Below are 27,646 nucleotides of genomic sequence, written 5' to 3' on the forward strand. Positions count from 1 at the left end.
GAACTATAGGAACAGATGTTTATGACGCACACTGAGGACTAAGCAATACAGAGACATTATGTGGTTTTCACTGGCACTTCTTTTGAAAAGCACATGGCTTGCCTGTGACCAAAGCAGTAATCATTTGAACTTACTTACCACTTCTGAGAGCTAAATTCTGGTTTTGTTTGTGCTGCTGAGAAAAAACATAATCCCAAGAAATCTGGGAAACCTTTTTTATTTTTATTAATTTTTGAGGAAATCTGACCCTACTAAGACTTGCAGGAAAATTTCAGATCAATACGGGTTCATATGGGCACTATTATTTTACAGATGGAAACATGAAGGCTCAAGAACCTTGTCTGGGGTCACAGATAAACGATGACAGAAGCAGTGAGAGAATCCTGGGCTACTTCTCAGCATGGTGGTATAAGGATTCAGAACATCTGAATCCAGCAAGCCACCATCCCCACTCAGTCGAGTTGACCACTTACGGTGCAATTCCTTCCACTATTGCTCTGGGTATCTGGTACCAGAAGCTGGACTGGAGACCATGACCACGTTCCTTCAAGGATCCTCAGCAGTTTGCCAGGGCAAGTCTCCTTCCTGAGGGAGCTGAGCTTTCTGCTCACTTGTATCTAGACCTTCAAAGTGGCACAATGTACTAACTTCTCAGGTCGGCACGCCAGCACTCAATGAACACGGAAATTCAGGAGACCAAGTGCTAGTACAGAGTCCACTGGAGTCCAGTGCTGATTTCTTAGGACACCAATAACTCACTAGAAGCAAGCCCCCTCCAACTCGGGGGGTTGGACCTAGAGTTACTCAGCCAACAGGGACTGGCTGAGCGGCTGGAAGGTCCGACGGCTGACTGTCCTCTTGTTAATTGCCATGTGGGATTTCAGGTGTTTGGGGGTGTGGCAGAGCAGAGCATCCAGAGTGTGAGTGGTGACCTGGCCATTTATGTGCAGTTTCCCATAGAGCTCGTCATATGTGGCCAGAAGGGCAGGAACATCCTTCACTTTTTCCCTCACTTTAGCCAGCTGGAAAAATACCAAAAAAAAGCAAATCATTATATCTATGCATGACTTTTTTCTTTGTTCTTTCTATCCAAGAAGCAGGCATAAAGGTGTAGAAATATAAGTGTATAGTGGTAAAAACCAGGGTACTGGGGCACAGAGACATGACTAGCTATAGGGGATTCCACAAGCTACACACAAAATTCAGAATCTGTACTTGAAAACCATACCCAATATCTCGTAAAAGGGGGATTTAAATGGCACATTCTATACAACACAACATACCAGGAAAAGGAGTTCTCACAAAATAATGGAATAAGTTTGTCCAATTTAATCACCACAGTAGGAGGCAGGGCCAAATTATGTAGGGCTTTATGGTGCATGGTAAGGTTATTTGTTTTTTCCCCCTGAGATTGAAAATCTTTTTTTTTTTTTTTTTAATGTTTTGTGATAGCTTAGGAACACTTTCCATTCTGGAGCTTTTCAGAGTGTGTTTGAGGTGAGAATGAAGACACCATCAGTCCCGAGAGACAGGACGAACGTGCAGATTCTCACAAGAACGGTGAGGCTATGCCCCGTCACTCCGTGTCCTGTCGGCCAAGATTGCCTTGTGGTGATGGCAGAAAACAATACGAGGGCCTTCTAAGCCCCCGAGTATGCGCAGCTCTACGGCCACCTGCTTCTCCTTCGCTTCCTCTCCCCACTTCCTGCAACCATCGCCTGAATGTTGGCGTCGGTGTTACGCATGGTAAGTTTTTTGGAATTTATTCTAAAGCCATCAGAGTACAATGTGGGGCATGATCTGATTTCGGCTTATAAAGCTGTGTAGAGAATTGGGAGGTGCAAGAATGTGGAGACTGATCCGAGGCCCCACCACAGCCCAGATGAGAGGATGACAGTTATGACTGGGAACATATAGCAAAGACGCAGAAGTAGATGCACAGGACATATATTTTAGGGTTAAACTCTTAAGATTAATTGTTGAAGGGGTGAAGGAAAGGCAGGGCTCAAAGACACCTTTCCAACGTGGGCTTTATGACTTGGGGGTGGGTGACGTCATTCACTGAGATGGGGAAGGCAGAGGACCCACCTGCACGGGGAAGCCAGGAGTCCTGCTTCGGATGTGACTGAGGTGCCTGTGAGATGTGTAAGGGGCAATGTCAAGAGGTGCTGGTGTGGAAGAGTGCAGCATGGAGAACAGCATGTGACTCAGAGTCACAAGTACATGGATGGTATTTAATTCTACAAAAATGGGTGAGCTCTAAATTAGAATGTGAAGCTACTTTCTGAACAAGATCAATGTTTTATGTAGTTTAATCCTTATTAACAATATAACCTAACAACATTTCTTGATGACGTTTCATTGTAACCAAGGTCCCTAACATATCCTTTGGTCATCTTCTAAATATATCATAATCCTATTTGTTACCTGCACACCTTCCTTTCAAATAAGGGCTCCCCACTGAACCATCAGATAAAAAGTTTAAGCCCTTCTTAATGTTCTTAACAGCAATAGCTTGTTCAGTCCTCATGTTCAAGGTAAAGTGACCTAATGTGCAGCATATGGCTTCCAAAAAAGCAAAGCAAATGTGCCGGGCTGGAGGCAACGTTGCTCTGATTGTATAAACAACATCAGTTCCCTCACATCCCTACAAAAATATTAAATGGTGTCATCAGGACCATTCTACAGTTTAAGCAGAAAAGAGATTATACTGCATTGTTTGTTAATTTAGTTTTTAAAAAGAAATCAATGACTAAATAGCTGTTTGAGTGGTTTCAGTTCTAGCATTGCAGAAAATCAACAATTCTCTCAACATTCCTCTAGCGGCATACCACCTTATCTCCACACGTAAGGCACTGTTAGTAACAGTTGGTACAAACACTAAATAGAGCATTTGTAAAATGCAGAGTTCTACCATAGGAGACTCCACACAATCTCACAAACATATTTAGAACTAGCTCAAAAGCTACCGGGGTTACAGGGGTCAGTTCATTTCACAACAAGCAGTTCCCCGAGTGCCTCACAGCAACCAAGGGATGCACTGAGCCACCGGGTGTGTTTCTAAGAAAATCTGTCTTACAGGCTTTCGGGGAAATTTTCAGATAAAAACAATCAGTATTTTTCAGTGCGGAGTTCCTTTGGATGCTTCAGTTGTAAAGTTGGACAGCATGTTGATGGACCAGATCTAAGGGATGACTGGTTGACGTGTGTCAGTGCTGCGTACCACGCACACAACTATGCACCTGAAAACCAGTGCCCCTACTTTTCTAACATATTCCAAAAGGACTTGGGTGGGTAACAACCTACACAGAGCTAAGGCCTCAAACAGAAAGAAGCTTTAAACTCAATCATATCCCCTTAACAGCAGGAAGAAGCCTTTGGGTGGAAGTGAGGAAGGGGGACAGGACTGAAAGGCAGCAGCGCAGCAGAGGGGAGGCAGCCACCTGCCACTATTGCCAGTCCCGCCACTTCGGACACCAGCCGGGACCAGCACTATAAAAGCGAGGGCAGGAGGGAGAAAAGCAGGGAGGGAGGACCAACCCACAGGCCCCTTTGTTGTCAAAATGACAGTACCAATGTCATCACTAACAATATGATCGTTGACAATAATCTACACTTCCTTTGCAGTTCTTTTTTCCCCTTAGGCTCTATACTATGAACAATGTACAAACTGCTAAATTTCAAATGACCTATAATTCCTCTGTGTGTGCTTAAGGGGTTCATCTGTTTCACTCTGCTTTCAACTTTTAGAAATTGCTTCTTTTTCCTCACTTTTATTTAATTGTGTTTTAGAATTGTGCAAAGCATTCGGTTCCGTTCATTTATTTATTCAGCAGCTAAGACAACAATTCTAATGATAGAAGCTTTAACATGGTTTAACCTCTGGAGGTAGAGCCTTCCTACCTAAACACATGGTATGTCTTTTCCTTTGTTTAGGGAAGATTTGTTTTTAAGGGAGATTTGTAAATAAGATTTGTAAATAAGGGAGATTTGTTTTTAAGGTGGGAGAGACTACAGCCTATTGTTGGCTGGAGTGGGTCAGAGGGGACGAGCTCTAGGACACAAGGTCAGGAGGGACGGCTGGGCAGACAGGGAGAGCACGGGAAGGCTGTCGATGGCAGCATTTCTCTTCTGATGGCTCCGCTTCCTCCACGAGACAGGAAGCAAGGCCATCAACGGAGAGTGAAGAGAGGGGAGAAGGTATCGGAGGCTTGAGGAGAAAGGCTAAAGAAAAAGGGGGCAGGGACCCACGGAAACAGTGTGGAGGAATAACTAATGTAAAGGGAAAAAGCTTTCCTAGCATTTTGGAGGATATATTCTGTTTGAAGGGAAAAAATCTTTGTGCCCACACAGAGGAATCTTACTACAGGAGCAAGGGAGAGGTTGCCCTCTCTACCAGCTCTCTGAGGAGCAGCCTTTTTAAAGAGTGCCCTTCAGCTTTAAATGATTTCTGCAGCAGCCACATACTCACCACTTCTTCTGAGAACTTAAGTTTCTTCACAAATCTTGATACATTTTCCTCTGTGGCATCCTTTAGTATCTCTATCAGGGGTTTCAACATATTTGACTGGATATGGATCATAAGCTGAGTAAGAAACATGCAAAACAAGACTGAGCCAGTATTCCACACTGAGAAATGCACCGCTGCAGAAGCCTACGTTTACAGGCATCCACCCCGTTCTCATGCTATCTCCTAATTCATTTGCTTGCACAAGCTCAAAAGAATGCTTCAAATGCATGTCCGCCAGCCCAAACCTGTTTTCCAGTGGCAAATCAAAATACCACAACTGCGAGACTTGCCTAAGGACAGAAATGGAGAGAACGCGGATTAGGGGCTAAATTTCCAGCACCGGCAACTATTAGCTGTGTGACTCTGGCAGGTACTTAATCTCTCTTTCAATTTCTTTATTTGTAAATGAGGAAAAAAAACTTTACATCTCACATTTTGAGTTACTGTGAACACTAAATAAAATACTAGCACACAGAAGGTTACTCAATTAGCATTACTCTCAGTCTCTTCCTCCCTATTGCCTCTAGATTCAGAGGCTCTGAAATCAGACGATCTCTTAAGATTGGCGGGGGTTAGGGTAAATGATACCTTTACCTTTTTTACTTATAATTTTTTGGTTGAGAAATTCCAGGAGCACAGGTTGCTGCATGTAACAGTGGGAGCTAGCTAAGGTCCTAGTGAGGCACTTCGACATGTACTGCTGCTATGAAGGAACTGTCAAAACTGGGTACTGTACTTGGCTTTCAGAATGATGTTACTAACTACCTTCCACCAGATAGAAACCACACAAGGAAAAAGGAACACATTGTCCTCACTCATCACCAATGTTCATTAGGACAATTGGAAAAATACAGAAAAGTTTAAATAAAATGAGAATAACTCAGAATTTACCAACCAATGTTAACCATTGTTTATAATTTCAAGTATTATCTTCCAAATATATTAATTTTCCCCAAAATCTGATTCTGCTTTTTGTAAATTATTATACAAGGAACATTTTCTTATAGCATTAAAAAAAAGTTTTAGAAAAAAAGAAAATCTCTTTTATAATGAAGAATGTGCATGCATAGCAATCCATCATATAACTAAAATAATGCATCAAATAAATTAATATCATCCTTTATCATATTGATAAATGTGCATACATTTTTTAAAATGAACTTAATTTCTTAGTCTTAATTCCCAGAAGTGAAATTACAAAGTCAAAGGGTGTAAACATTTTTAAGGCTCTTGATCCTTAGGAAAGGTTTTTTTTTTTTTGGAAGAGATGTTCTTTTCTATACCAAACCAGTGCAGTTCTCTCGATAGTCCACCTCTAACATTTTATGTTTGTTGAGCAATTGATTAAGACAGAGTGCAATGGTCCCAAGTAGACTAAATCCCAAGGCCCCGATCTAAGTTCAGTGTTCTAAAGCACAGGCAAAATCATGAGCACACCCCTTGTTGAGAGACAATCCTCCATGGGTCTCACATTTGAGCAGAAACACTAACAGCCTTTATTCCAAACTATCTTCTCAAGGATGTCTGTATAACCAACAGTCTGGGAAGAGAGACACATATAGTGTGTCATCCAGAACAAAGAGCAGGGATAATTACTGCCCATTATAAGATATCTGGGCTCCCCAAATTCAGGGTTCCTCTCTTAAAATGTAAGCCCCTGTGTGTGTAAGAGGCATATAGACCTCTTCACGTCATCCTATGGGAATCAAGGCTCAGGGAACTGATGTAAAATGCTAATAGTATGGCTACTGCTATTGCTGTGAGTCATAAACTGTCCTTCACTTCCTGATGTCTCATATACTCTACCAGGATCCACGAAACTGTAGCAGGCTATCTCGTAGTTTGGAAGGAGGGTAAGATATCCACTCTTGATAGTTCTTAACACCCTTGTTAATAAAAACTGCATTTGGTTGGCAGTGGGCTGTCCTATTGACAAGTCTACTTTTGTTAAATGCAACATAGCCAGTGCCTGGCACCTAGTAGACCCTCAATAATAACGAATGAGAAGGGGAGCACAGCAATTTTCAAGGATAAACCTCCTGGGGCTCCATGATAGAAATGACTAATGATGTGTTCCTGGGAGATTTCAACTTTTCTTCATAAATTTTCCCAATTTCTCTCCTTGCCTCCAGCAACTATCTCTGATTCTGTAGGGATTTCAAGAATAAGGTTCAATACCTTATGAATATACTGATGAAGGGCAAAATAGATAAGGCAGTTACTGATGAAAGGCAAAGAGAAAACTTAAAGCTAGGAGCTTGTCTCAAACTGAAGTTTCAGGGTGCAATTAAGAAAAGCTAAATCAGGGAACAGCACATTGCTTTAATCTTACAGATGTCAAACAAAAGGCTAGGAAAATTGAATTAGCAAGGAGCAGGGGGAATTTTGGTACGAAAAACTAATAAAAGAACATATACTTCCTACCCTCTTATTTTGTGAGGCGTCAGGAAATGCTGACAAATCATTGGATACCTTTGACCAAAAAAGAAGCCCTAAGCATGCCAGAAATTTGCATTTCTTTTTTCTTTTATTTTCTTCTAAAGTTTGCTATACTTGAAATAGAATATCATACCGTGGTAGAGACTGCTAGTTTTCTAAACAATATTCATTCGCTCTTCTTTTTTTGATAACAGAACTCCCTAATTTTAACTGATGCCATCATATATGGAACTCAAAGGCCCTATTTCTCAGGTTTTCTGCAGCTAGGTGAGGCCCTGGGATTAAGCCCTGGCCAACAACATGTAACCATCACCTGCTGGCTGACAACGGGGAAGCTTCCTTAAAAGGTGCTAGCGTCTTTGCCCTCCCCAGTCTTCCTTCTTGCTGGAACAGCGACGCAATGGCTGGGTGTCCCTGCTTAGGATGGTGCTGCGGAAATACAGAAAGAGGCTGCGTCCCTGAGGACATCACAGGAAGTCACACCAGCCCTAGATTGACCACCTCTGGTTTCCCGCATGAGAGAAAGAGAAAGCCTCTCATTTGTGCAAACTCTTGTGATTCTGGAGTCTACACCGTTCCCGCCCAAAAGCAATTCTTAACTTATACATACAGGTGAGATGCTGCCACAAAGGGATTTATGAGAAATGACTCATGTCTCATGTCCTACTTGTGCAGCCTAAGAGGCTTTAGTAAGTAGTAATAGAAAAGGGCATTAAAACATTCACCTGTGTCAATAAATTTAAAAAGCAGCAAAACTAACTTGCAAGGTAATTACCTTGCAAAATTACTTGCAAGGTAATTCAATTCCAAAATGAGCCTCCATTTAGAGACTGCCAGATTTCTAGAGAAACGATTAGAAATAAAATAGAATCCATGGAAAGTTGACCTGTGCTGGTCCCTGATACTTTCAGACTTATTTGAAAGCAGAAATTAATCCTTTGATATTGAACAGCGTTGGTAAAGAGGGGCCATAGTTCTTTTGAGATGGATGGGTTTAAATTTAGACTAAAAGGACAGAGTCGACATGTATGTGCTTTGATGAGATCATCTGCTAAATTAGAGCCATATATAACACATATTAACTGGGAAAATGGGAAGCTGGACCCTCTAGGTCTTATTGGCAGCAGGAGCAATTTCAGTGAAAAGAAAATTGAGGGGGAATAACTGGGTAAATGCAAATTCAAATTGGCAGCAGAAAAAAAATTTAGTATAAGGCATGAATTTTTAAAGTAGATCAGGAAAAAAACTTCATTTATTCCTGCTAATATTGACTGAACAGACTCTCTACTCAGTTTACTTGTCAGGCTTCCATTTCTTAAAAACTAACAAGTTGCCCTTAAGGGTTCTAAGTGGATGACTCAACCTTGGAGAAGCTAGGGCCCATTAAATCATTTTTTAAAAAAACCTGTTCTAGTAACTGAGACCCAGAATCTGAAAGATTATGTTAAACCTGAGGATGGCAATTTTCTCTTTTTCATCATTCCTGAGGAAGATGAAACAGGCTTATATTGAAATACAAGAAATTTAGATTGGACATTTGGGAGAATTTCCCAAGTGAGAATTTTAAAACAATAAAACTATCTTTAAATTTCCTGACAACAGATAATTCTGTGACCCAATTCATGGAGGGGATGATTCATAGTCAAGATCAGCTCAAGGTCCCTCATCCAGTTCTTGCCTGAATGCTGCCAGTCCCACCACATTTACCAGCTGCCTTCCTCCCAGCAATCAGAGAAAAGGAGATCTCCAGCTGCCTGGCTCGTGAGTGCACGTCCCACCATGCTCTGGATTTCTCCTCCTATGAGTGGACAGCTTCACTCTCAGCAGGCTCATGTTTTATTTCCACCAAAGTACTTTCTCATTTGGGGAAAAAAATCATTACTACATTCTCATGACAACTGTGAGAGATAGCCAAGGAATGAACTAGATGAGGAATCTAAATTCAAGGGCACGGAATATGTGCACTACAGCAGGTTCAATTTTGACATCCAGTCTTATGTTCATTACTCAGGAGGAGCAGCTAGTCCCAGTCCTGGAGAAGAGGCAGAACCTGTAGGTCTGGAGTGGTGGGGAAACCCTGGGCTTTGCAGTCAAACAGATTTGTTGGTGTTAAAACTCGACTCTGCTTTTTAATTAACTGTGAGAACTTGGGTGATTTACTTACCCCATGAAACTTTGTTTTCACATCTATAGTATGGAGACATTGTTCTGACAGTGTTGTATAAAGTGAACCAACAAACATGAAGTACCTAGCATGGTACCTTAGTTAAACTATATTAAAATGCTGCCAATCTCACTCCCTTCGATGTCTCACCACCAATCCTTATTGATCCCTACAACCTCACATCAACTCTAAATAGTCCACATAGAACTCCTCTCACCACACTACCCTGTTTCTTTCCTGTGATGCTATGAACCACCTGGAACCCTAGTAATTCTACTTCTGTCCAATCATGAAATGAGGGCATCTACAGGCCATTCTCTCTCTCAGCAGTTACATACTTGGGATCCCCAACGCTGTCCACATCCAGTAGGAAGCAGAGAAGATCAAGACATACGGCATCTGCTGGAGGACTGGGCCTCCTAGGCTGTTTGGCTTACCGGTATTGCTGGCTCAAATGACCTGAACCATGGACTTAGGACCTTTGCCACCTTGGCCTCCCAGCCCTGCTTGAGCCTATGAACTTTACAGGCTGACCCACCTACTCTGACCCGACATTTCTGCTGAGGCACCCAGCCCTGGGAGAGGAAAGGTAGGTGACTGCTCACTGCGGCAGATGGGCCATGGCAGGCTGGCAGTATAAGCATGAACATAGCTAACATGTACTGAGTGAACACTCGCCACGTCAGGCACCGTTTTATGCAGCGCAGATATACTGACTCCATGAGTTAGGTACAAGGATGGGATGCAATCAGCACACATGTTTCTCTCAAGTCTTAGTAGAGACTGGAGGGTCTATCTCCCTTCTCTCTACATCTACCGCCTTTGGTAGTCACGTGTTATGCCTGCAGCATTTAGCCATGCCTTATATCTGAGCATATCTACATTTCCCACCTATCAACAAACTCCTGGAAGCACAGGCTGTGTTGACTCCTCTCACAGGGGCTACAATGTCACTTTCACACAGAGCTCAGCAAATGAATGAATTGAATGAAGCTCTTGAGAGATCAAAAGTCATTATACACAGACAAAAAACTCCAGACATCATTTTAGTACATTTCTAGCCTTTCTTTAAACCATAAAGAAGTCACTTACATTTAAATTAGTGCAGATTATGCTTTCTGGCTTCATGATTTGAGAAAAAATGGATGTAGCTTTTTCCACCTGGTTCTAGAAAGAAGAAAAACAAGTTATACCCTACGTCATATGAACATTACTCTGCTATCAGGAAGATCACTTAAAGATGTCAGGATATTCCTGTTCATGGTGCACCAGGGTTTTGAGGTCCACAAAGAAAAAAAGTTTTTTGGTAATCAAGAACGAACATTCTATAAAATGTGTCCTATAGTGTCACGTTACTAAATGTTTTAACACCCTGCCTGAGTTCCAGTTTTTAAGAGGGAAGCATGAAGTTTACATTTCCCCTTTTCCCACTGAAATGAGCTTGCAAAAACAAAAACAAAAACACACCTATCTCTGACAATCTTTGACATAATCAGAACACAGCAGAAACCTCACGCCACAGAAGAGGTGGCAACCCTGGTGCTGGAGCGCAGGTTAGTCCAGGGAAAGCCCTGAGAGGAGACCACCACTGCCTGTCCCAGAAAGAGCCCGCAAGGCGGTTGTCACAGGTGAGGGGCACAACCTGAAGTGCAAAGCCTAAATGCCTGTTTAATGATGGTAACAGAGTTTCGGACTAGTAATAAGAAATTCTCTGGATCCTTTTGGTGGCAAAGGTGAAGCTAATCAGGGATTGACATAGATAAGCCAACGTGCGGGACGCAGTATGTCACTGTGGCAGCAGCCAAGAGACTTCTTATTGAAAACCAATCCCATACCTCCTCCCAATGGCCAGGGAGATTAAAGCCTGTGCGTATTTGTAGAGTAAAGTAGTTCACATTTTCTTTGGCTTTGGAATAGGACATCTGGAGAGGGCGCTTCAAGAGAGGGGGTGTTCCGGGGTTCCAGCGGTAACTGTCCTTCACTGAGGTGGAGACAGAGAGGTCCTGTCTTCTCTCTGGGCCTCAGCTTCCATTAGTTCAGTGAGGGGGGGAGGCTAAACGATCACTGACGTCTCTTCCAAATAACAGCATCTGGGTCTAACTATGAACTGTATAAGGGACCCCAGTTCTACAGTGGGCTCACTGTGGGAGTCCTCAGTCATTTGAGGTGAATTCGGCTTTGGAGAGCATTAAATTAAATGCTTTAAATTAAATTTTAAAAAAACTTTCTCTGAGAATGTCACATAGTAAACAGATCACCTAAAATTTTCATTTTAATTACTTGAGAAATTTCTCTCAGAGGGTGGCTTCCCTCACTGATTCTCCACAAGATCTCAGCCAGCCCCTTCTGAACAGCAATTCATGTCATGTCCTTAACTGTATACAGGAACATTCTTTGGATGCATAGGTATAGATGCAGGTTGCCATGGCACCAAAGGCATTGGTCTCTTTATAGGGACATTTTCTTTATGATACAGTCCGAAGGGAAAAATAAATAAATAAAAGAAACGAAAGTGGTAACGTCCTGCCCATTCCCAATTCACCTATGTGCACCCCAAAGCCTTACCTGATTCAGAGCCAGCGCCACAGCAAAACAAGACGCCCTCCTGGGGAGGACATCTCCTTTGATTAGGGCTTCTTCCCTTAACGTAGCACAGACGTTAAAAGACACAGGGCTATTCTAGAAGGAGATGGGATTGCTCAATCAACAAATGCCATGAAGCTTTAAGTTGAATAAAATGATCACTAGTGCTCAGTATTTTAGATTTCCTTTTGCAAGAATTTCCCAGACCCTATCTTAAGCCCATTAAATGATTAAGAACCATATAGAGACGATTTACAAATAGACCAGGTTATCAATATATTAGCGGCTCAAATCTAAACAAACTTTATTTTTAAAGCTCTTTGTCAATTTTCTGACTTGGTGGAGTTTCGCCAGCAAACATACAGGTCTTATTGTATCTGAGTGGATGGGTTTCTAGACATGAGGCCCATAACATAAAAGTATAGAGATTTAGCCTGCTACTGTATTCCATAATAGAGTATTATAGCTCGGCAGCACAGGGAAACTTCTCCTGAGGGGCCTTCCAATCTGAAAATATCCACAGTCAAATATCTGAAAATATAAACACTAATTGGAACATTAATCATGAAAGAATCCCAGAAAATAGAAAACTTTAAAAAGAAACACACACACAAAAAAAACACCCTCCAAGAATGTGAGTGATGCACAAACCAGCAGGCAGCAATGGCAAAGCCGAATCCTCTTCTTGGTTCGTGCTGTCGGTAGGTTAGGTTATGAGAGCAGCATCAGCTTTGCATCTATGTAATCTGTCATGACACAACTCACAACTCAAATCCTAAAGTAAAACCTGAACTTGACGAGAGAGGACAGTCCCCAGAACTGACTTGGCACTTGGAATGGCTGCCCCATTCGATTTTTCACCTCCAGATTCTAGAGTGAAGCAAGTTATTCCTGGACACAGCACAGGGGAGAAAAGTCCTCTGGCCCTCTGGCAGTGGCAGAATTAAATTCTCTCCACTTCAATATACACTCAGGGAGGCCTCTCTAAGTAGGTCAGAAAACTGGGTATCACAGTGCTGAATAGCTGATGCTGAAGTGTTGTGAGTTTTACTGGCCTTCTGTTTCACAGAATCACAGAACGGTGTGATTGGAAAGGAGCATCTAATAACCCAGGGGTCAGCAAACTATGACACTCAGGCCAAATCCAGCTTATGGCTAATGTGGTTTTTACCCTTTTAAATGTTTGTAAGAACACAAAGAATATGTGACAGAGACCACATGTGGCCTAAAATACTTATTATCTGGCGTTTTACAAAGTAAGTTTGTTGACCCCTGAATCCAAGCCCCTCATTTTACAAATAAGGAAAGTGACCAGTTTAAAGCCAGTTAATGCGAAAGTAGAGACCAGACTCCAAGTTTCACCGTTTCCACGTTAGTTCTTTCTGCACTATAACCCAACTATCCCTCTTTTTTGGAAAATTGGTACTGCTACATTTTTCAGGGAAGTTTTTCAATGGCCCATGTTCTTCTGCCTTGCTTGGTGTTCCTTTGTTTTTAGCATAAAAGGTTTCATTAAGCTTCCAGAGTTTAAATGGCATGTTCTCCCCAAAAAGTTCATTTTAATGTCACATATGTTTATTAAAGACCAGTAGAGTCCAGCATGAGCCTAGACCATTCGAAAGCAGAGCTTAAACCCAGCATACTGTTTCCTGTTCTCACTCTGTGCAATTGCCAGGGAAGGGCGAGAGATGACAAAATTGCTTTCCCCATAATAAAACTGTCTGACGTGGCTAACTCAAGGTTTCTAAAAACGAACACATTTAAAATGGAAATATCCACACCAGATGGAAAACAGACTTCTGAGAAGCTAAATTTTATTGTAGAGAAAAAAAAAAATCCTCTTTTAAACACTATCCACAGTGCTCTAAAGGTTAACAGGAGAGAGTCTTACCAGTTTGTAGCAAATGGCAAAAGCAAGAACATAGGTATCTTTGCTGAACTTCACATCTTGGTTTTTCATCTCGATCAATACTTCCAAAGCACCTGCCAAAAGCCAGGAGTGGGCTGGCACTGTTAGATGCAGTCTAGTGAATTCAGTCCTCTACTGCTGATCCCCAGAGGTCTAATCAGCACCACCCACTAAAAAATGTATTTAGCACAATAAAAGTTATTTGTCAAAGTCATTTAGCAATTAACTAAATTTCAAAATTCACAATCAGGTCATACAGGAAGATATTTAAAACCTGTTATCATGTCAGCGTAAGTAAAATCTGGGGTGTTTCATTTAAAGCATGACATACGATGCAATAATGCTTCACACGTAAAGGATGAGGTCTCCCTAGTTCAGGCACTGAGGAGGAATGTAAAGGTCATTTGTGCACGGTCCATTGCTTTTCCTAAGTGCTGTACCAGCAAAGAGAGCAGAATTTTTCAGCAAACATAAATTGTAATACTTACTTTTATATTTGCCTTTCATAAATAACATGTCCATCAGAATATTGAATGATGTAGAGTCTAAGAAGAAACCTTGTAACTGCTAACGAAGAAAAACAATACAGTTTGGTTAAAAGTTAGAACTATTAGGGATTATTTTCCTTACAGTGCATCTTATCTGTCCAGGACTTATTTTTGTCCACTTTACTCATGGGGCTCCTGAATTCTCTAGTAAGTTTCTGATATACCGAGGATTTCTTTTTCAAAAAAATTAAAACACTACCCGCTCTCCTGGGTGTACACCTTTGGCAATGGGCACACTAAACAAGAGACAAGAGGTCCAGTAAGAGGTCTCTGGGTTTCAGGAATGAGGTGAACAACATTTTCATGAAAGGTGCTTCTGCCACGCTTAGGAGAAAGAAACAAGCCAATTAACCCTGGCGGGCGGTCCTGGGACCTGGGTGGCAGCGTATTGACATGAAATGGCAGCTAGAAGCGTAATTGAGGACTAAGGCAGAAAAGTCTAAAGTAGCTAAGATCTTCTCCTGGCAAACGAACAATACAGTTGATTGTTGACTTTGAAATAATTCACTTTAATAATCACAATTATTAAATAAATAATAATTCACTAAAACATTTTTAAAACGTTCTCTGCGTTTTGAATGGCATGCTGTTGAAATATGCTGTGAGTGCCTCGCTCGTTTGTCCTTTCTGGCGCCCACCACGCAGGCCCTGTTCCAGGTGCCGAGGGCGGAGAGGTGAGGAACGAGGCACGGGCCCCGACGGCGAGCGGGGCTCATCTCCTCGGGAGCTCAGACTCCGGCAGGGAAGACCAGGAGCAACTGAGTAAAGCAAGCGAGACCACAGAAATGCAACTCCACGCATCAGTGGGAGCCATGAGGACACTGGAACAGGACCCAGGGATAGGGAAGGCGGTGCGAGGCGGGCAGGCGAGGCTCTCCGAGAGGAGACCTGGGTGCAGGAAAGGAGTAGGGCTCAGCAAGGCGGGCAGAGGGCTCCAGCCTCGGGCCGCAGGCTTGGCGTGTCTGAGAGAGGAGGCCCGGCTGCAGTGAGCAAGGTGCAGTGGCAGGCATGAGGGACCACAAGGGCCTCTAGGTAACGTTGAGGGGTCTCAGCTGACTCTAAGTGTGATGGGAAGCCTCGGAACAGCCCTGTCCATGGAAAACTACTGCACGCCACAAGTGCAAGCCGTGTATGTGAGTCTAAATTTTCGAGTAGCCTCATTTAAAAAAGTAAAAAATACACAAAGTCCGTTTTGATAATGTTACTTAACTCACTAAGTCCAAAATATAATTTCAACATCGAATGTAATCAATATTTAAAAAATCACTAAAAAGGACTATACACTCTCTTTCTCGTAGCAAGTATTTGAAATATATCATGCACAGGGCAGGCAAACGTAGGTTTACAGTTGTGAGTATGCAAAACACAGAGTTTATTCTTGTATTATTTATTCATTATTGTGTTATTTTCCATACTAACAACTATAAACCTACTTTTGCCCCACCCTGTGTTTCACACGTATAGCCACAGGCCAAGGGCTCCAGAGATACACGTGATTAGTGGCTACCATACTGGCCACACCCCAGGGTTCTCGAAAAAGGACTAGGTTTTACGTCACTTGACTTGAACTCAGTGTATTTCACAAGGCCAGGAAACTCACACATACGTGAACGTTTCACACACAGGTAACTCAAAACAAAAACAAAAGCTTTACATTCATTTTTTATGTTTTTATCACTATACTCCTAGATTTATTATAGTAAAACTTTCATTTTCTTTTAATTACAACATTAACACATGCTTATTGTAAAAACAGTCAAACAATACAAACTTGTATAAAGTAAAAAGTGAGAATTTCCTATAATTTTATCCCCAGACAAGCAGTAGTTAAGTGTCTATCCTTCCAGATTTTTAATATATATACTGAAATGTAAATATGTATGTGTATTTCTTCTTTTAGAAAAAGTAGGCTTAGCTAATCCACACTGTTCTGAAACCACCTTTTCTCTGCTTACTAATATAGTATGCTTATCTTTCTAATGCATGAGTGTCCTTAGAAGAGGGGCAAGCCGAGAGTTAGCAGCTCCACCATGGACAGAACCCTATACATGAAAAACAGTAAGAGGCAGAAAGACAACTTAGTTATGGCAGTCCCTAAAAACACTAAAATGTCCCAGGTGGCCAGACCTAGCCCCAAAATTTAACCAGTGTTTCTGACCATAGATAAATTTATAATGTCTCAGAGTCCCAGTTTCCTCATTTGTAAAATGGAAATAATAATTGCATCTTGCTCACCAGGGCTATTGTGGGAAGCAAATGAAATATATAAAGTGCTTAAGCTGAGGACATAGTAAATATTCAATAAATAATTTTAAAATAATTATTGCTCTCATTGTTTTAGGAAAAGAAAATTGGAATACATGACAGCATTTTGAAAATGGAAAAGCACTTTACAACATGGTCTTCAACCAGAAAATACAAAAAGGACAGGTGAAGGACAGGAAAGGCCATCTTAAAATGGTAGCCTGTCTTAAACTGTCCCCCAGGAAAAGCTCCTCAAAAGCAGGATGCCAGTCCCAGGTGGACACACATCCAAGGTACGCAGATACCTTCTAGTCTGTACCCACACCTCCTCCACACTTGTTCTATACCTCTGTATAAAGAGACCTACCCCTCTTCATAGGATTTGAACTGACTCCAAAGGAACCTTAAAATGTGGGGAAGAGCTCATTCAGCAGCCTTTCTCTAATAAAAATGCATATATGGGAGATGCCTTTGCTGACATCATTAAAAACACCTCATCCTCAGCACCAGGAAATCACACTGGCAGGGAAGGCAATCAGGAGACAATAACCTGGTCTTTGATGAGCTCCAATGCAGACTCCTCGAGATCCAACTCGTAGCACAACCTCATGAACAGTGGTCCGAACTTATATTCCCCCAAAGTGACATTTCTGTTCTCTGCATGGTACCTGGTAATCAAAATGATTCAATGAGCCAAATGGTGTGATGCAGGATAGAGGACAGACAGACCTTGGCATGCACTCTGCTAGGTGTTGGAGACACAAAGAATGAGTACTCTCACAGTCTGGAGGGAAGCTTGTAGAACTGAAGATAATCAGAGGGATCCTGGGGTGCAGACATACCTCAGGTGTCTAAATAAGTAAGTAAGCAAGCAAGGTTTGTTGGAGGCCCATGCACCCTGTGAAATAACAGAGAAGAAAATGTGCATTGTAATCATCTTCTCCATTTATCAACAACCCATCGGGATTGACTGAGTGTGAGCGTATGTCAGGGAACAGCAGGGGTCTTGCATCTGTAGTCCATCAGAATGCACTGTCTCTGTACAGGCCCCACCTACAGAGGGGCAAAGGACAGGGGTGGGGTGATGTCTGTCGCCATCAAGACTGGCTTCATCTGCATCTAGGATGGCAGATAACCAACAGATGCATTTTACAATTTATATCAATCTGTTTCCCTAAGCTTGGGAAAGGCATATGTGAGCTATAATCACCCAGCTAAACAAGCTAAATGCTGGTTTGAGATTTAGTTTTAGGAAAAGGCAAATTTCAAAGGCAGTGGTGTCTTATCTGTGGCTTGAGATTTCTTCCAGAGGCCAGCCTGCCATTTAGAACTACAGGAATGCAAATGGCTAGCACCACTTCACTTTCAATAACAACTCTTCATGCTTTAGACACTACGAAGACAATGTGGTAACAAAACAAGCACATCATGATTACTGTAAATCAGATTTTAGAAAAATTCATTCATTTTGTGAATAAATCCCAAATACCACAGGGACAGCTCTGACTTTAAAAAACAGAATAATTTTTAACCTTCTGCTGAAATCACTGAGGAAAGTCACAGTAGCATTATGAATAGTCCACCCTAAACATATACAGGATGTCCCAAAAAAATGTATATAGACACTTTGAATAATTATAAAGGCAGTGTTTATTAAAATACATTTTATTTTCAAAATTGAGCTATCAGCTATTAAAACATGTATACATTTTGGGGGACTCCCCTCAACTACCAAATAGAATGGTAATGTGTACTTTTAAAGACACATTTCAAATTCCAATTTTAGAAGCTATGAAAAATATTCATTGCTTCATTACAACAGTTATAAATTAAGTTATATCATAACATCAAGTTGTTACATCTTAAATATATAATTTTTGTCAATTACACTTCAATAAAGCAGGAAAAAAATAAGTTATTAAAAGGCAACACAGTGTAGTAAATAAGGATTTTTAGACTCTCATTCCAAACTGACAATTCAAATCCCAGCTCTCCTACTTATTCACTGTGTAACCATGAGCAAATTAACCACTATGTGCTTCAGTTTCCTTATCTGTAAAATGGAAATAAGAAAAGAATTCAGTGTTTTTGTGAGGATTAAATGAGGTGATATGCCTGGAACACAGCTAGTCTTCCATATATGTTAGTGCTTATAAAATGTAAGATATGCTGAGGAAAACATCTTTAAAAATCAATATATTTCAGTAAATAGTCTCATGAGAAACTTATGCCAGATGAAAAACAAAACAAAGCCTAAAGAAAAGTTTTCTTAATTTACATGAAATTCACACTAATTATAATTCCTAGATAGTCACAGAGATAATGTATCACCTTTTTCCAGTCAGCGGATCTAAAATCCCTCAGTAAACCAATGCGATCAAGATTAGGATGGGATTAAGTTGCTCCTCATTTTCGGCTCAATGAAGACCTTATATTTCGGCCCCCTACTCTTCCGCAGCAGTGGGCCGCCCGTCTCAGGAGAGGCAGCAGGCTGGTTAGGCCCTGGCCCAGCCACCTCCCCACGGGCCCAGCTGTCCACAAGTAGAGAGAAGGGCAGCAACTGGGTGGAGAGGTACTAGCATCAATAAAGGAACCATGAGTCATACTTTGACTGTCCATGAGAAAAACAGAGTGGAAAGAGTGTTCAAAATGTCATCCTGTTTTACTGCTCTTTTAAACATCTGAAGCTTTGGGCAGTAAAGCAGGCAGAGGGTCTTAAATGATTCAACTTCATAAAACTGAAGTAACAGAATTAGGTTTGCTGATACAGTGTGACTATAAATCAGTATAGCTTCTGGAAGATAACCTAGCAGTTTAGAGTGATGAGCTTTACAAGGTTCATACCCTCTGAACCCAAAAAGGAAATAAAGAATAAGTTTTATGCACAGAGTTGCTCATCACGGCATAATTTATACTGGTGAAAAGTAAGAATCATTTAGACATTCAACAACAGGGGCACAGATAATTAAAACACCTAACTACAATGGAATATGGTATAATCCATTAAAATATGATTCCTAGGCATATGATTCACACGCAAAAACATTTATGCTATAATATGAATTAGAAAACAGTATCATTACATATACAGTAATAATTACAACTATGTAAAATAAACCCTATCAAAATCATAAAATCTTTACATGAAAATAATTGGTAAGGATGTATTTTCAACCTATAGTTGGGAATCTGCTATGCTAATTTATAATCCACGATGTTAATTTATAACTTACTATATGTGAATTTCTGGCAGCCCTCACCCCCACGTTGTTCAAGGGTGAACAGTATACCAAAATATTAACAGTGCTTTCATACAAGTGGTAGACAGGCCCAAAGACGGCCACCATTAATTCCTCCCTTCCCTGTTATGTTCACACTGCTCCATCCATCCAGAGGTGGAGTCCTTTCCCCTCCTGTGAATCTGGGCTGGCAGGGTCCTTGCCTTGACCAAGAGAATTTACCAGAAGTGAAGCTGTGCCAATTCTGGGCAGCTCAAGGCCTGCAGCTTCCACGTGTGCTGTGGGCTAGTGCAGCTTAAGCTAGGCTTGTGAATGGTGAGACACTATAAGGACAGTGAGGGTCTCGTAGAGGGACACTGAGGCATCAGAAATGCAGGTGGAGCCTTCTTGGACCTTCCAGCTCAGCCCAGTGGCCTGTAGATGAGCAAGTGACTTTAGTCAACACCAACAAAGAACCGCCCAGCTGAGACGGGCCTCAATTCCTGACCTGCAGACTTGTTAGAAATAATAGATAATGGCTGTTTAAACCACTGCATTCTGATGTGGTTTGTTATGCAGCAAGAGACATATGAAGCAGCAAAATCTGCGACACATTTGTTCTTTCTACTTTTTGGGTGTTTTCCTGTAATTGTTTTTTATTTTCCTTTTTAAAAATAACATTATTTTTTTTTCACATTACAAAATTGCTAATGTCCACTATAGACAAGTTGGAGAAATCAGAAAGGTACACATTTAGACAAAAAATATAGAATGTGTGATTCCGAGAGAACCACAGTTAACTTTTGGTATATATTCTTCCAATATTCTATATATGAATACCTTGTATTTCTCTCTGTAAACGTACAATATAAATGTAGGTCCATGTATAGAAATATATCTTTAAAGAATGGTGAAAAGAAGCAATGAACTTAATTTCTAAAATGAAAGCTGTTGATTTTCTCCCAAGGAGTGAAGCCTTTGCTGGGTTTCCTAACAGCAGACTAAGATTTCATGAGAGTTCCTTTGGATATGCTAAAGTCTAACAATGGATCAGACACAACAGAACATAACAGGCATAAGCCTGGAGGAGTGAGACTAGTTAGGCATCCACTGAAGTGATTCAAGTGAGAGACGCTGAGCCTGAACTAAGGCACTGGAAACAGGGACACAGAGAGGAAGGTTAGAGATGAGAGAGATCAAGAACATGGAAGCTGTTGGATTTCTTATCCTGTCAGGCAGGGGAGCAAATGAGATTAGAGGAAAGAGGCTCCTAGATATCTGCCCTGTGTGGCTGGTCAGTTAGAAAATACAGCAAAAGAAAGAAATGTGTATAGATGAATGTGAAGACCTAAGGGACGTGTAAGTAGAGTTAGTGAATTGGCTGGTGATTTCTTGGGACATGGATTATCTGTCTTTCTATCCCCATCATCTGGCATGCAGTAGGAACCCAATAAATGTTTGCTAAAAGGATGAATATAAATATTTGGAGCTTAGGTCAGGCATTTGGATAAGAGACTTAGCAGTCATCAGTGCATAGGTGATGCCTAAACCTTGGAAGCAGATGAGACTGTTCAGGAAATGGAACAGAGTAAGAACAGACAAAGGCTGGCAAAATTCTAAGGAAATGCCTCACCTGTAAATGACATTTTTAGCCAGTTCCACATCATCCCGGGACTCACACAAATGAAGTAAGGTTCTCAACTCCTCCTTCAGGATGAGCTTGTTCTGGGTTAATTTCTCTTCTAAGTCTCTCAAATAGGTTTCTAGAAGAAAGCACAGTGGGGTGGCCATTACTAAGGCTGAACTCAGGGAGAAGGGGAAGCCAAAACCTGGCTTGCACTGCGAAGGGGCACTGAGAAGGGCTCATGGCCTTGCAGCTCCCATCACGGGCTGGCCTGCTGAAGTGCACTGTCAGAGGTGTGACACAAAGCATCTGTGTCACAGGAGCAAAGCCCAGGCCCCACTCAAGACTTTTTAACACAGAATCTCTGGGAACAGGAGCACAAGAGTATATATTTTTAACTACCTGGGTAATCCTTATGCATACTACTTTGAGAATATCCCAGAGGTTTAGCCCAAAGAACTGTACCTATAGGTGATTCACCAGAGAGGAGAAAAAAAAAGGAAATGTAACCAAGATATCCAAACCATCAAATGGCAGAGCACCTAGCAAGAAAACTGAAAGGAAAATGTGAACTGAAGATGGGTTCACCCACAGTACTTGACTCACATGATTCAGAAATAGTTTGTGTCTCTTTCATTTGGCCCAGCTTTAACTCTTTCATTCCTCTTGGTCTCTCTCTATTCAAGTGTTAGAAAGCATGCCATGGGACTATATAATGTACGGGGGTAAATAAAATAAAATAAAACTATATAACGCATAGGGATTATAGTAAGATCACCTTTGCAAGGTGCTCATGCCCTGTCTCTGTCCCTTGTCTTGTGTCTGATCAACTGTGGGGACCATTAAACACCAAAAGGAAACATAGCTTCTTGGCATTAGGAAGGGTCTGTATTCTCGCCAGAATGTGAAGTGAGATGCAAGGCAGGCACCAGAAGGCAGGGCTGTTCTCAGTAACAGAAACTGCCATGAGAAGTCTACAAGATTTGCTCCAAGGTCCAGAGCTTAGAAGGAATGCTGCTTTAAAAAGTGGCACAATATACATTAAAAATGCAAGACCTGGAAGCTGAGGTAGACACTGCTCTCGACTTACAAGAAAAGAAAGCCCACTAGGTTTGAGATACTCTAGTGGACCCTCCAATCTTTACCTGCAGAACCACATAATGGTTAAAGGTTTTAGAGACAGGACCTGGGGTGAAATCTAGGCTCTGCCACTTGCACACTATGGAGAGACCCTTGTCTGTGAGACCTGATTCATGACACCTGCGTCATGGGGTTATCGTGAGACAATGTACATGAAGCATTTAGCACAGAGCCTAGCAGCAAGTAACTGCAAATAAAGCACAGACATTATTGTTCCTCTTTTCATTCCTTCTATCGCCTCTTAGATTTAAGAGGACTTGTTCTATTAAATATTTCTAAACAATTTCCAATATAAAAGATTTTCAATGGGATGCCTTTACATCTTGTACTTCTTTATCCTTCCTAATAAACCTTAAGAATCCAAAATTTCGACAGATGTAATTTGTATTTTAAAACTAATCAATCAAGATGTAAGTGCTTATCACATACTCATACACAAGAGGTATGGTTCCTGCCCTGAAAGAGCAAAGTCAAGAAAACAAGATATATTTATAGAAAGCTACCTGAAAACAATGATGGAGTAGGTAACAATGACTGACTATAAACATAATAATAGAGAAGAGAAAAATCAGAGCAGCAGAAACAGACCAGGTTTGGTGGAAGGGGAGAAGTACCAGAGAGGAAGGAAGGGGATGGATAGGGTTGAAGAAACTGAGAAGAGGGGGGCATTCTACGTATAATCATGAATAACAGCACAGAACTGGGGGGAGGGGGGGGAAGAACTGTGACTACATTAACACTGGACTCCAGAAAGGGTAAGGTTCATTATGGATGAGCTACGAAGCCAGGGGTTAAGTTTGCACATGATGCTGTATATAACACAGTACCACTGTGGGTTCTTACAAGGGTGAAATGTTGACAGGATTTAATAAATATCACTCTAACAATGGAGTAGATTGGCACCACTACATTAGCTGCCTTTCAGAACATATGCACAGCCATCACAGCCTTAGAAAGACTATGACAATTGGAAATAACAACCAGATAATGTCATGGAGCCCTAATTTTGCAAACTTCAAATAAAGAAAGAGTGACTAAAAAAGAGGAGAGTCTTGCTGTGTTTACAAAGGATTTTGAAGGACTGGGAAAAACTCAGTGTGCAGGAGAGAGGGAATGAATGTAACAAGACCTCTCAGATGCTGAAAGGGAATAGGACCTAGGTGAGTGATGTTGTTGCATTTTTACCTTTTCATAATAAAAATTTTCAAACTACCAGAAAGTACAGAGAACAGTATAATGACCTCCCAAGTGTCCATCGCCCAGCCTCAATAATTGTCAATATTTTGCTAGTTTTTCAAAGAAATCTTTGTTTTAGCCTACTGACTTTTCCAGCAGAGGGTAGAAAATATGAATATGCATCATCACACATAGCACTGTTTTGTTTCATTTTATTTCATTTATATATAGATATGTATGTGTGTATTGGAGATATAACATAAAATGTATTTTTTACTAAGGGTGGCATCAAAAAGTTTGAACGCCAGTCACCTGGAGCAGTTCTTCTCAGATGTCGTTGGGCACACAAACTGTCTAGGGCCTGAGGTTTAGCATTTCAATCAGCCTCGGAGTTGCTGCTGATCCGTGAACCTTTAAGTGGCATGGATCAGGAGAGGACTGGTTACAGCACTAGCTTTAGTATTTCTCTGGGATCCTGGGTGCAGGGATAAGAGGAGAGCTGTAAACTCTGCAGCAGTAGAGAATTAGATGAAAGGTGCATGTAAGGGTAGACTAGGAAACTAAGAATAAATCATCTCAATTTTTCTGAGACATTGAAGGAGAGACTGAATACGGGTAGAGACAGAGAAAACTTGAAGGACAGAACAATGAAAGAATTAACAAAACAGATTCAATTACCTTTGGTACCAGGAAGACTGTGTGCAATAACCACCTTCTTTTGCTGAAATTCTTTTAATTTCACAATATTATCTGTAAGTAGGTATCTTTTAGCTAAAAATTAGAGAAAGAAAAAGTAATATCATTTTGACTGTTTTATACTTAGTAACATGACTGCCTCTACTAACCAATCTTATCTTCACTTAGTATAAATAATCTATCTAGGCAGATACAAATATAACAGTCACCCTGGTGGTAAAAAACATTTCCAAAATACCAGAGAATGCAGATCCTCAGCAAGACAAGTTATGTTTATGTGTGTAAATGGAGCTAGTGATTGTGTATGGGGATGGGATGAAAGGAATCTGGGATCTGAAAGACAAATAGACATTCACCATCTGGTTAAAGGACAAGGAAATTTTAAAACAAACTAAAGGCTATTGTTTAAATGCAAAAGGGGAATATCTTGTTTTGGTATACCTAGGTAGCAGCATATAGTGTAATGGAAAAAGCTATAGTGTGATCACTGGAATTCCCAGTTCTGTCGTTTGTGAAATGAGGAGTATGGCCTCTCAGATTTGGACTCTCAGTATCCTCAAGATATATATCAGAAATTATTGGCCACAACTTAGCAGAAAAGGTGAGTTTGGGAAACACTATCATTTCTTTAGGATGCTGGGCTGTGCATGGAGCAGAGCTTGGCCAAAGCATCACTCACTAAAAGAGCTCTGGGTACTGCAATAAAAAGGTAACAATAAATATTGCTGTATGCAGAGCCAGTCCATAGAAGTGGTTACAGCGGAACTCTACGGTCCTGCTGCCGGTGTTCAAATCCCTCCCCTACAAGTTCCCTCTAACCCTGGGCAAATCAGATATACCTGCTGTTTCCGCCACTGTAAATGGAGAAAAGAATGGTACTCTGTCACCGGTGTTGTAGGAGAAAAGGAATGTTCTGTAAAATGCATTAGAATAATGCCTGATACAAAGTGTTATATATTTTATCACTCCTCGGGCTTCTCCAATTCATTTTCCGAAAGATATTAAGGGATCTTTTACGAATGAAAGAACCTGTTCAAGGTCTTTCAGACTGTCAGCTGCAGAGCTGGGACTCTGCTCCCAAACTCTGCAGGACACTGCACCCAAGGGGGCGGGGGGGTGTTTCCACAGAGCAACGTCCCCCACCCGCGGGAGGCCACAGCCCCAAGGTCAAGCCCCCGGCCCGCTGGCCTTTGGATCCCAGGTACAGGGGTGTCCACGACACCCAGGGGCCATGGCTGCACCCACACGCGAAGCCGCGCTCGGCTGCTCCGGGCCAGTAGGCAGGTGACAGTGGGGCTGTTATTTCTCCAAAGCGGTGCCCGCTGAGGGGTAAAGGTCCCTTGTGTCCCCCCTCCCCCCTCCCGGCGCGAGGCCGCGGATACCTCCGAGCGCGCAGCGGCAGCAGGTGGAGCCCGAGCCGCCCACCCCGGGATACACCAAGGACCGCAGGACCCGCGGCACCGTCCGCTCCCCGGGCCGGAGCGCCGCAGCCATGCCGTCTCGGGCCGCGCCAACTGCGGAGCCGGGGGCGGGGCGTCGGCCGGCGCGGGCCCCACCCCTTCCTCTTCCCGCGCCCCCGGGCGCCGTCCTCCGTGGTGCGCTCCAAGATGGCGGCCCCCGTGGTGCGGCGCGCGGTCCTCCTGGCGCGGAGAGGGCCTCTGTCTCCTCTCTCCCTGGCAGGTTGGTGGCTGCTGCCTTCGTGGGGCTGCTCCGTTAGGTCCCTGAGGACGGTGTTCCTCGAGTGAAGGGAGCGGTGGGCTTTCAAGAGGAGAGGAAATGCTTCTGAGATCTAGTTGCTGGAGCAGCCACTTGGGGTGTTTGGTGGCGTGGGACGGGGAGGTAGGGGCTGCGACCCATCTCCTTTCGTAAGGTAATAGCGTCTGTCCTTCCAAAGGCGTGAGAGCAGAGAAAGCCCAGGCGCGAGCGCCTCTGCGTGTGCCCTGCTGGGCTTGTGCGTGAGCGTGGTTGTCCTTGCTGGTCCTGAGGAGCCCCCACGCGCCCACCCGGGGTGCGACGGTGGCCTCCCCGCCGAGGTTCCCCGGGAGCGGCGTCCCCAGCCCTCCCGTGTGGCCGGAGCCCCGGTCCTCCGTCGGCGGGAGAGTTTTCAGTTACTGGTTTCTGCCCGGGGACCTTGGACAGCTTTTGGCTGCTCCTCCTTTTTACAGCTTTCCGCCTGCAGACTGCGTGCTGGTGGTGCTTCTGAAGCGCTTTGGTACCTGGGTGAAGGGCAGCTCGGTCAAAACCGGTTTCACGGATCTGTTAAAAAACGTTTTCTAACATTTTCAGAAGCGAAATCCTGGATTAAAATGCAACAATCACAGTCAGTGTTGCCAATGCCTATTATATCTGCTCTTTCCACCTCCGTTGGCCCCTGTAAAAAATCAACACACACACTCTTGCTCGCACCTCTTTAGGAACAGCATGAAATATGAACGTGAAGTCCCCAGAAGTCTTCTGCGGATTCACTGTTTGGGCAGCTGGTGAAGATATTTAATGCCACACATTAGGTACAGTGGTATGCACACTGGCGTCTCGGGAAGAATTAGCTGTTGTAGCTGTTTACAAGCATATTTAGTTATGCTTGATAGTAAAGGTTTCCATTTAAACAAGACCTTAGATTGTCTATTAGGAAGGGTGTTGTGGTTGCTTAGGATGTTTGGGGGCAATCATTCTAACAAGGGAATGGAAATTAGATAAGGGTGACTTGAGAGAATTTCCAGTTAGCATTTTGGTCTTAGTTTGAACTGGTGAACTTGTGGTCAGTTACACACCTGTGCTATTCCATTGTGGTAGCTACTACCTGCATATGGCTATTTGAATTAGTGAAAATTAAATAAAATTTAAAATTCATTTCCTTAGTCACACTAGCTACATTTTAAGTGCTCACTGGACACCTGTGGCTAGTTGCTACCATATTGGACAGCTCAGAATTGAACATTTCCATCGTTATAGAAAGTTATATTGAGCAAGCACTGGGTTAGACCATAGATGAAAGGAGTCTTGAAATTAGGAAATGGAGACTGTGAGGCAAGTAATATAAATAAGTAGGATAGTGCATTATGGACCACTTGGGATTTGAAAATGCTGATAAGGAGCTTGACTTTTAAGTCATCAAAACATCTTGAACCATTACAAGATAAGAGAAGAAAAATAGTCTACTTTGTACAAACTCATGGCAAATTAATATTTGAAACACTTTGGTGCTTCTATTGATTTTCCATAATTACATCATAATGGAGAAGGGAAACTAAAATGATCAAGAGTGAAAGGAAAATTTATTGAGATGAACCAAAAAGTGACTTCACTATATAAAGAAGCTAGAGGAAGGAAACTTAGTGGGTACCTAATACACAGAGGATGTCAGGCTAGGCACTTGATACCCGATACGCATTCAT

The 27,646-nt window shown here is 42.2% G+C and overlaps 2 protein-coding genes across 4 annotated transcripts in view; one reads left to right on the forward strand and one right to left on the reverse strand.

Moving 5' to 3' along the window:
* Positions 1 to 201: 201 nt before the first annotated feature.
* On the reverse strand, positions 202 to 25,769 carry PTCD2 (pentatricopeptide repeat domain 2). 2 transcript variants are annotated; one of them, XM_081131121.1, is made up of 10 exons: positions 25,634 to 25,769; positions 24,234 to 24,326; positions 21,249 to 21,378; positions 16,948 to 17,065; positions 14,094 to 14,172; positions 13,588 to 13,679; positions 11,679 to 11,792; positions 10,206 to 10,280; positions 4,472 to 4,585; positions 202 to 1,022 (listed from the first exon to the last, which is right to left on the reverse strand). In XM_081131121.1, exons 1-10 carry the CDS (start codon positions 25,743 to 25,745, stop codon positions 801 to 803), a joined length of 1,149 nt encoding a protein of 382 aa, XP_080987247.1. In that variant the 5' UTR covers positions 25,746 to 25,769; the 3' UTR covers positions 202 to 800. The 2 variants fall into 2 exon arrangements, with proteins under 2 accessions (XP_080987247.1, XP_080987248.1); XM_081131122.1 differs by lacking the exon at positions 11,679 to 11,792.
* Positions 25,770 to 27,646, forward strand: part of MRPS27 (mitochondrial ribosomal protein S27) — a 77,380-nt gene continuing 75,503 nt past the window's right edge. Inside the window, exons 1-2 of one of the 2 annotated variants that reach the window (XM_081131123.1) lie at positions 25,846 to 25,931; positions 26,666 to 26,758. Coding sequence is in view for 1 of the 2 variants with exons in the window: in XM_081131124.1 (XP_080987250.1) it covers positions 25,859 to 25,931 (73 nt within the window). In the remaining variant the exon portion in view is untranslated. Of the gene's footprint in view, positions 25,932 to 26,665; positions 26,759 to 27,646 lie in introns of both variants that reach the window. The other variant, XM_081131124.1, reaches the window with a different exon arrangement.

The sequence above is a fragment of the Miniopterus schreibersii genome, assembly GCF_964146895.1.
Source record: "Miniopterus schreibersii genome assembly, chromosome: 3".
Classification (NCBI taxonomy): domain Eukaryota; kingdom Metazoa; phylum Chordata; class Mammalia; order Chiroptera; family Miniopteridae; genus Miniopterus; species Miniopterus schreibersii.